Source organism: Centropristis striata, chromosome 16 (assembly GCF_030273125.1).
Source record: "Centropristis striata isolate RG_2023a ecotype Rhode Island chromosome 16, C.striata_1.0, whole genome shotgun sequence".
Classification (NCBI taxonomy): Eukaryota; Metazoa; Chordata; class Actinopteri; order Perciformes; family Serranidae; genus Centropristis; species Centropristis striata.
In genome coordinates this window covers 1,317,689-1,328,073 of record NC_081532.1, presented here as the reverse complement: position 1 = coordinate 1,328,073, position 10,385 = coordinate 1,317,689, and the positions used below count along the sequence as shown (strand labels likewise).

Genomic DNA, 10,385 nt, shown 5'->3' with positions numbered 1-10,385 from the left:
TTAAAAGATACTCAGGTGCAGAACTCCTGGGAAGTCCTCATAGGGCCCTCCCACTGCAGCACACGTCACATTCAAATTAAAATTTCTGTCCAATCACACAATAGTTATCGGACACCACACAAGAAAAAAATTCTGAATAACGTCATTCTGTTCTTGCAGCCCTCAGAGAGAGAACACATTTCTCTGTTCTTGTGGAGTATTTATTAGCGTTCTCTTTATTTCCTCATATGGAGGCTTCACTGGTTCCTCTAAGGGAGATGACCTTTAACAAAGGGAGGCGTGTTTGTGCCTGTCAGACTTTTTCAATTTACAGTCTGTGCTCTACATTATCTGTAGATCAGAGTAAATAGCCTGTCAGCTCTGCATTAATTTATTTCTGATATCAATAAGCAAAGATAAAAGAGGTCATTTAAATCCCCTAAATACCAATTGTAACCTCAATATATAATGATGTAAAACTGTGTAAAGTGTGTTACATTGGACAAAACTGCAGTGATGGAAACAGAAAAGTTTTGACCTAAATTTAATCAGATGTAACTTTAGAAGTCATGAACAGGAACGTGTAATACACAAAATTATGCATTTTGCAACTTTAAATATGTCTTATAACCATAAGTAAGTAAAAAAAATTTAAAAACTTAACAAATAAGTCTTACCGTATGAAGAACTTGAAACGTTGCTGCTCAAGAGGAAAAGTTAGCTTCTGTTTCTGGGCTGTTGTACTTTTACAGTTGTACAGAGTTCAGCCCCTTAGACGCTCAATAAAGTGACCAATGAAAATGTCCTGCTGTGATGATGAAGACCAATCAGCATCGCTTACATATCCTGATCCACATTGTCAGTGAAACACATGTTTTATAAGAAATGCAGAGAGGGAGGGTGTTTGTTTCAGAGCTCAAACCTGTGACGTGCTGGCACGCATTTATTTAACCAGTTTTTATGGCTGATCAAGAGCGGGTTTTAGCCTGTGATAGCCACACCTGCAGCCACACAGTAAAGTGGTGGTAACTCTTTGTTTCTTTCACTTTAAGCTCCCTTTTCTTTCATTGTATCTACACATAAAATAATGAAAGTTAACTAAATGTGTGCATCCAAATAGATAACTCAAATAAAGTGTATGTTATATGAACTCAAAACTGTGTCCAGTAATTTATGTGTTGATACAATGAAAGAAAAGGGAGCTTAAAGTGAAAGAAACAAAGAGTTACCACCACTTTACTGTGTGGCTGCAGGTCAGCTTGATCAGCTAGAAAAACTGGTTAAATAAATGCGTGCCAGCACGTCACAGGTTTGAGCTCTGAAACAAACACCCTCCCTCTCTGCATTTCTTATAAATCACGTGCTTTCACTGAAAATGTGGATATGTGAGCGATGCTGATTGGTCTCCATCATCACAGCAGGACATTTTCATTGGTCACTTTATTGAGCGTCTAAGGGGCTGAACTCTGTACAACTGTAAAAGTACAACAGCCCAGAAACAGAATGTAACTTTTCCTCTTGAGCAGCAACGTTTAAAGTTCTTCATACGGTAAGACTTATTTATTTACTTTTCAAATGTCACTAATTTATTAATGCATGAATCATTAATGCTGACCAGAGCTGACAGGCTATTTCCTCTGATCTAGAGATAATGCAGAGCACAGACAGTGAGGAGTGAAAACATGGACTGTAAACTGAAAAAGTCTATCAGGCACAAACACGCCTCCCTTTGTTAAAGGTCATCTCCCTTACAGGAACCAGTGAAGCCTCCATATGAGGAAATAAAGAGAACATCTTGAAAGCTAATAAATACTCCACAAGAACAGAGAAATGTGTTCTCTCTCTGAGGGCTGCAAGAACAGAATGACGTTATTCAGAATTTTTTTCTTGTGTGGTGTCCGATAACTATTGTGTGATTGGTCAGAAATTTGAATTTGAATGTGAGGTGTGCTGCAGTGGGAGGGCCCTATGAGGACTTCCCAGGAGTTCTGCATCTGAGTATCTTTTAAAGTATGACATGTCCTGGCCAGAACTAACTTTGTTCTTGTTCTTGCCACCTTGAGTAGCAAGAACAAATTTCTCCCCCTGCCTGTCACAGCGGGATGTTAAAACCATCACTGTCCAAAAAAAGGTGAAGAATCTACAAATCATCTGTAAATTCATCTGTATCTCAGGAATTAATAGGTCTCTGCTCCGGTCTGATCAGGAAGGAAGACGCCTTCAGTGAGTATCTGCTATTATTCAGTCAGTGTTTTATGGATGTGCAACTCCCTTTCCATTATTTTACATTTAACACAGTATCATGTAACAAGCTTAAAAAAATGGACATTTCAGCTAAAAGAGAAAAAATGTTTTTGAATTAATTTTTGCATGTTTTAGTGTTTTTGCTGCCAATTAAAGATTGCTTGCAAAATGTGTATTTAAATGCAGTTTCCAAACCCTTGCTCCCTTTGCTATTTTCATTATTATTCATGTAAGCTTATCCTGCAATTCCTCTAGACCAAAATAGTGAAATTATTTCTGTCTTTATTTCTCAAGGAGAGCTATGGATAATCCATTTGAAGATGAACAAATCCAAGAAATTAAAGAAATTATGGCATCTGAAGGATCTGCCGCTGCGGCTGCAAAGACCCAGGAACGTTTGGATGAGCAGAATAATATTCCACTAAATATTGGCATCACAGGAGAGGCAAGTTCTGGTAAATCCACCTTTGTTAATGCCTTTAGAGGCATAGACAGCAGTGATGATGGAGCTGCTCCCACTGGTTATGTAGAAACCACCAGGAAGCCTACACCATACCCCCATCCTAACTTCCCCAACGTCACACTGTGGGATCTTCCTGGTATTGGCAGCCCCAACTTTCTAGCTGACGAATACCTGCAGCATGTTGGATTTGAAAGGTTTGACTTCTTCATCATCGTCTCATGTGATCGCCTCAGAGAAAATGATGTGAAGCTCGCTCTGGAGATTCAGAAGATGAAGAAAAAGTTCTACTTTGTTCGCTCGAAGATCGACCATAATTTACATCATGCAGAAAGAAGTCAGAGGGAGTTCAACGCAGAGAAAACTCTTCAAGAGATCAGGGAAAACTGCATTCAAGGTAAGTTTAAGTTTACAGGGAGAAATCACAAATGCCTGAAACATTAAGACACATAGAAAACATACTGCTTCATTTAAAAGGGCCAAGAGCCAGAAGTTTACACATGGGCAGCCCAGGTTGAGATGAAGGGAAGGAGAGGGTTGCAGGGAAGTGTATCTTGACATAAGAAAGCTAAAGAGTTGTTTTCTCATTTCATTTTAATTTCATCATCTGATATAAACTCCTCTGTTCTCTTTGTCCCTCAGGTTTTGTAAAACAAGGTGTTGAATCTCCACAAGTCTTCCTGGTGTCCAGCTTTGATCTCCACCTGTATGACTTCCCTCTTCTACAGCAGACCCTCGAGAGAGAACTTCCTGCACACAAGAGGGATGCTCTGCTGTTGGCCATGCTCAACATCAGCCTGGAGGTCATCAGGAAGAAGAAAGAGGCTTTACAAGATAAAATAAAGTTCTGCGCCTCTGCATCTGCACTTGCAGCAGCTGTACCCGTCCCTGGGCTCTCTTGTGCTGCTGATTTGATAATGCTGGCTGCTGTCATTAAAGGGTACCAAGTTTCTTTTGGTCTTAATACTGAGTCACTGCAGAATCTTGCTTGTCGTACAAAAGTGCCATTGGAGGATCTCAGAGCAGTGATGACGTCACCACTGAGTGCAAAAAAACAAAACATAGATTTGATCGTTAAGGTGTGTTTTTCTGTGACTGATCTTGCTATAATGATAGCAAAGGAAAGGTTCAGATTTTTTTCATTCATTGGAATCCCAATAGCATCGACCCTCTCTTCTGCATTCACCTACAGAGCTCTCAGTTCTTCCCTTGACATGCTTGCTGAGGATGCACAGAAGGTGTTTGAAAAGGCTCTGGGTTTGAACACAGCAATGTGATGTAATTTGTTAAATGAAAAATGAAAAACTGTTGGGTAGCATGTAAATGAGCTTCTGGATGATTTCTTACTACATTGTAATATTACAGTAGTAAACGTTACTGCATTCATATCAAAGTTTTATAATGTAGTTACAAATTTCACCAAACACTTTGAGCAGATCAGGAAATGTGATGATGAGCGTCTAAATAATGCATCATCTGAATTAAATGAAGGCTTTTGGGTGATCAAATAAAAAAGTTCAATGAAACGAGCTGAAGTTTGTGATTTTGTCATTCCATGTAATCTTATTGTCCTAAGTGAGTTCTTCAGGTCTCATCACTGTCCCTTCACTTCCATCTAGTGGACATATGCTGTCATTACATTGTTATAATGAGAGCCTCATGAACAAGAAGAACAGTAGACAAAGTGCTCAGGCAGGTCCCTGAAAAGTAGTGAACCAGAAGGTGGTCTTTAGTGAGGAGAAGTAGAAATAAAAAGGAAAAAAAACACACAGGCAGCTCCTCTGGTAACAAAAGTTAGAGTCAGTAAGATGTGTCAGTTCAGTCCTATCCATTGATGAAGAAGGAAAGCATCCCAACAGATATCTAATAAATATTCAATTGTACGTTGTAACAGACAGTCTAGATGTGCTATTACTGTAGTACGGTATAGCGCCACAAGGGGGTGTATCCTACTACTACTCCTGTATAATTAGTGAACGTAGCGCAGTGGAGACCTGGCTTTGTATGGTCAATGTTTAAACACTGTAGAATAAAACCACTGTGTGGAAATCCCCACTTCTGTGTCCGTCGTCTATCCAAGTTAACCTGCTATCTGGAGCCTCTGCTAATGCTAACTGCTAATTCCCTTAGCCTTTCCAACTGTCGACAGTTTTAAATACCTGGGAGTAACACTGGACAATAAACTTGGTTTCAACCAACACACCACCGACATCTTCAAGAGGAGCCAACAAAGTCTGCAATACGTAAACTCAAAGGACTGAATGTTTCCCCTCATCTTCTCCTTCTGCTATACCAAAGCAAAGCCCATCCTCACATACTGCTCCTCCTGCTCCTCCTGCTTCTTCAACATGCTAACTGTCACCAACCGGGCCAAACTCACACGCATCACCAATATTGCTGCTAAAATAATCGGACTCCCAACACCCAGTCTCACTGAACTGAATAACAGGGACATCTCACACATTGCAACCACAATAGAACAGGACATTACACATCCACTCAACCAGGACCTCACCCCACATCACACACCCACTCAACCAGGACCTCACCCCACATCACAGACCCACTCAACCAGGACCTCACCCCACATCATAGACCCACTCAACCAGGACCTCACCCCACTGCCTTCTGGTCGGAGGTACAGAACTTTAAGGTGTAAAAGTGCTCGCCTTGGAAAAAGCTTTATCCCTGCAGCCATTGCTGCTCTAAACAAAAGAGCACAATGAATGTTTATTTGACATGTAATGTTTCTATGTCATGTGTTGTGTGACGTTAATGTACAGTGATGTGAAAATGAATTTCCCCTTGGGGACAATAAATCTAATCTAATCTAATCTCTGCCTACACCAGCTCATGTTACAACGTACATTTCCAAAGGCACATTTGGAAGTGTGACACGACTAAATAAACACGACTAAACCACCATACCTCAAAAATACTCCTCACAATTATCCTTGAACAGTGAACAGTTCTGTGAATATCATGCAATTAATCTTATTGCCATATTTTATTTTATTTATCTGTTTTTTGGCCTGGTTGTGTAACACTTTATTCTGAAAACTGGAAACCGCACGTCGACACAACAAATACATTTTCGGTGCGACGCAATTAAATTATTTCACGTGTTGTGTTCATGTAAAATTAATACTTCATCTCCTCTCTGCTGGTAAGAGTTTTATACTGAAAAAAAGTGAGAAAGAATGACAGTAAAGTGTTTATCCTTCATGTCAGCTCGCTCTGAGCAGTTTCAATGAATTTACCATAAATATTACAATGCGGGCGGACTACATTATATATTGTTATTATTATTATTATTATATAGGGGCGGCTGGTTTGACTACGGAGAAGCGAGTGACGGCTCACTGGACCGCAGTCAAACTTCCGGGTCACGTAAACCCGACCAATTAAATATTAAAATCAAATTCAGTCCTGGTGCCCGTTTTTCCATTTTGTAGTTTTGATCTGAGCCTAATATTGAATATGAAAAAACAAGCATTTTGTCCGTTTTTTGTGTTATAATAAAAAACAACTAACAAAATAACCAGTCAATTTTTCATTATTTGATTTTGATTGCCAGTTGAAAATGGAAAGAACGAATGATACACGGATTCACCAGGACTGAATTTGAGTTTAATATTTAATTGGTCGGGTTTACGTGACCCTGAAGTTTGACTGCGGTCAGTGAGCCGGGATGAGAACAGAAACCACTGTCTTTCATTGTAGACTTTTTCCAGTTACAATAACCCTCGAATGAGGCGAAAACAGTCCTTGGAGCATCGGGGAGTGAAAAATGCCTACAAGCAAAACAGTAAGTTGCATCTTTCGAGTGTGAGTATTCTAACCAGGGATGAGATTTGTTCCAGTCGCTGCAGAAGCTTCTCCTGGCTCCTCCCTGGAGGGTCTTAGGGAAACTCTCTCACACTGGCACCTCACACCTGGACTTGGATATGTCTAGAAGATGGAGAGAAGGAAAGATTCAAACTGCATTACATCTGAACTAATTATATAATACCTAGTAAAACATAATCAATTTGGAACTGTCATTGATAAGTTATAACCATCAGACTGTGTTTAACACACACTAACATTTTAGCCTGGGAGAGTATTTTTAGGTTAATTTGTTTGATTTTGGAATTTAATCTGAGCAATAGATCTAAAATACACTTCCCAAAATATTAAAACTCTGTCCCCATCTCATCACACTTTCACACTGACAAGTTTCCCCAATTATTCATATTTAAGCAAACATGAATATATATATTTATTTGAAGAAGTCTAAGCAATGTCTCTTAACCCTTTATCGGGCGAAGAACTATATTTGGTAACTTCAGGTAATATTTTGAGAAAAAAGTTGCAAATTTACTCGCTAAAAGTGGGAAATCTACAAGAAAAACAGTTGCAGATTTAAGAGATTTAAAGTGGCAAATCTGGTTCAAAAAAGTTGCAGATTCATGAGAAAAAGGTGGGGGAAAAAGCAAATTTTTTTTCTCCCAGATTCACAACTTTAAATCTCATAAATCTGCACATTTTTTTCTCGTAGATTTGCCACTTTAATCTCGTCAACTTTTTTCTCAAAATATTACCCCCCTCCCCAGGTCCGTATGTTTTTTTTACACATTCTGGCAGTATGTAATATCCTCCTATATATTCTATTCTATATATCCAATATTCTCTAGGGTTGAAATTTGGAATTTGCAAGTATTTCAATGAGTGCCCTATTAAGGGTTAAAAACAGCTTATAGCAAAACGTCCGTCTTTGTCATTTGTTGTTCTTATTCATATGTAACTTAGTATACTAGGCAGCAACAATTTCTATACCATGTGGACCAGCTGGACTGGAGATGGTTGGTGATGGCTCGTCTTTTCTCTCTCCTTCCACCTCATCTTCATCTTTTCTCTCTCCTTCCACCTCATCTTCATCTTTTCTCTCTCCTTCCACCTCATCTTCTCCGTCTACCTTGCTCAGTTGTTCATTTTCTATTTCTGTCGTCTTTCTCTTTGGTGAGAAAAAACTCTGTATGCTACTTTTCCTCTTCATTTCTGTAAAATTCAAAGTAACTTTTAATCAATATTAGCGTTTGTAGCCTACTTTACACATAACTAAAGTCAGACCTAGCTAACATTACATGTATAATTAATGGAATAACTTTCTACAACCAGATTTTTATCATCTCAAAACCAGCATCGCAACTATGCTAGCACTGTGCTTTCATTATAATTTAATTTCTTGACAGATAGTTAATCAGTTTTTACCTCTTTCCTCCCGTCTCTTCTTTCCTCGCGACTCCTGGCATTTGCCACCCTAAAAGAAAGCCCGGTAGATCCGCCCATTACAACACTGCAACAAGTTCAAAGAAATGAGATGTTTTCAGTGAAATTACATGGCAAGTTAAACTTAAATATTGTTTAAAAAGTGTAACAGATGTGATTACTTTTTTTTTTTTTAAATGAAGCTTTGCTGATTAGTACAAATGTGATATGATTAATTTCAAAATGTCAAATAAGTGTGTTTTAAATGTTACAGAAGTGATAATTTGTACAAAAATATATTTCATGATTTGAAAATGTGATAATGTGTGTGTGTGTCTCTCTCTCTCTGTGTATGTGTAAAATTCTTCATTGAGGATGAACATGATTTAAAAAATATATATATATAATTTTTAAAATCTGATTATATCTATCTATCTATCTATATGTAGATAGTGAAGTGATCTAGTGATCTTACATATATATATATATATATATATATATATATATATATATATATATATAATTTTTAAAATCTAATTATATCTATATCTATATATATAAGGATGAAATAACCGACTAAGGATTTGCGGTGTATAATACAGAGACACACTGAGTCCTTCCTTCAGGTTCACTTGGCCAGCTAACGTGCTTTCATTATAATTTAATTTCTTGATAGATAATTAATCAGTTTTTACCTCTTTCCCGCCGTCTCTTCTCTCCTCGCGACTCCTGGCTCCCTCGCTTCGCGCCACTCAGTTTTCAAAACAAATCAGTCTCTAGCCGGCCGCTCTGACGTTAACTCGTGCTGCATTCACCGCAGTCGGACATTGGAAATTCGCGCTCGTAAATGTCAAATCGGACGTAACTTTTCTTTTAATTCGTTGCTGGCAACTGCGGTGGCAGCAGGGATGGCAAGGCTTTCTTTTTTGGTGAGAAAAAAACTACATATGCTACCTTTCCTCTTAATTTCTGTAAAATTTAAAGTAACTTTTAATCAATATTAGCGTTTATAACCTACTTTACACAGAACTAACGTCAGACCTAGCTAACATTACATGTATAGTTAACGAAATAACTTTCTTCAACCAGATTTTTATCATCTCAAAACCAGCATTGTAACTATGCTAGCACTGTGCTTTCATTATAATTTAATTTCCTGATAGATAATTAATCAGTTTTTACCTCTTTCCCGCCGTCTCTTCTCTCCTCGCGACTCCTGGCTCCCTCGCTTCGCGCCACTCAGTTTTCAAAACAAATCAGTCTCTTACCGGCCGCTCTGACGTTAACTCGTGCTGCATTCACTGCAGTCGGACATTCAAAATCAGCGCTCGTTAATGTCAAATCGGACGTAACTTTTCTTTTAATTCGTTGCTGCCAACTGGGGTGGCAGCAAGTTCAAAGAAAATAGATGTTTTCAGTGAAATGACATGGCAAGTTAAACTTAAATATTGTTTAAAAAGTGTAACAGATGTGATGAGTTGTTTAAAAAAAATGAAGCTTTGGTGATTAGTACAAATGTGATATGATTAATTTCAAAATGTTAATATTCCGGAGTCCATGAAAGCACCAGCACATTACTACTTGATGACGTCACGATATAAAATCTAAAGGATTGGCTTAAACTACAATCTTGTTTTTGAGTGATGGTGACAGTAAAAAGAAGATATTTAATATATTTAGTATAAAAAAAGATGTTATCTTCATTTTACCTTTATATATATTATATTTGCAACCATTTTCAACATTTAGAAACTTTAACTCACATGTGATCTGTGCACTTTATTGCTATGACCAAAACTAATTTGCACATGTATTCCAGCCACTTTATGTATTTGCACTCAGCAGTTTTTGTCTCCATGTGAAGTGATCTTACATTAAAAATATTTTTTGTTTAATTGCTAATATTTTTTATATTTCTAGTTCATACCGCTTTTTTTTTTATTTTTTTTTTACTATTTATTATTTTTTTTATTGAAGCTAGTCTCTATCTTGCTATCCACTTTGCTGCTGTAAAACTGTAAAGTTCCTCATGTGGGACTAATAAAGGAAAATCTTATCTTGTCTTATCTTAACAAGGTAGAATATTTCCCTTGTATCTGAGGAGCTCCTGGTATGTGTGGCAGCCTGTGTGGACCTGCATCATGTTTTCTCCACTGGAAGGCTGAACTACAAGACACTTTATTATATTTTATCTGCCACATGGGGCATCCAAGAGGAGTTTTGTTCAAACTTGAGTCACAGCTGAAGCGTCTCTGATGAACAGATTGATGTCCTGATCCTGGTTAAAGTGAAGGAGCGAACACAAACTCAGTCTGACGTCAGTATGAAGTTGTTGTGAGCCTGGACAGCCAGCAGAGGGCAGCCTGCAGCTATTGATGAGCACAAAGGCCTTTTGGGAAACTTTGTAAAGAGAGAAAGAGCAGAGAGATGAGGAAGAGGAAGTGTTCTTCAT

At 38.0% G+C, this 10,385-nt stretch overlaps 1 protein-coding gene across 1 annotated transcript; it reads left to right on the top strand.

The window, feature by feature from the left end:
• Nucleotides 1–2,523: 2,523 nt before the first annotated feature.
• LOC131988109 (interferon-inducible GTPase 5-like) lies at nt 2,524–4,265 on the top strand. Its single transcript, XM_059353133.1, has 2 exons — nt 2,524–3,080; nt 3,326–4,265. Exons 1-2 carry the CDS (start codon nt 2,525–2,527, stop codon nt 3,958–3,960), a joined length of 1,191 nt encoding a protein of 396 aa, XP_059209116.1. The 5' UTR covers nt 2,524; the 3' UTR covers nt 3,961–4,265.
• Nucleotides 4,266–10,385: the final 6,120 nt, after the last annotated feature.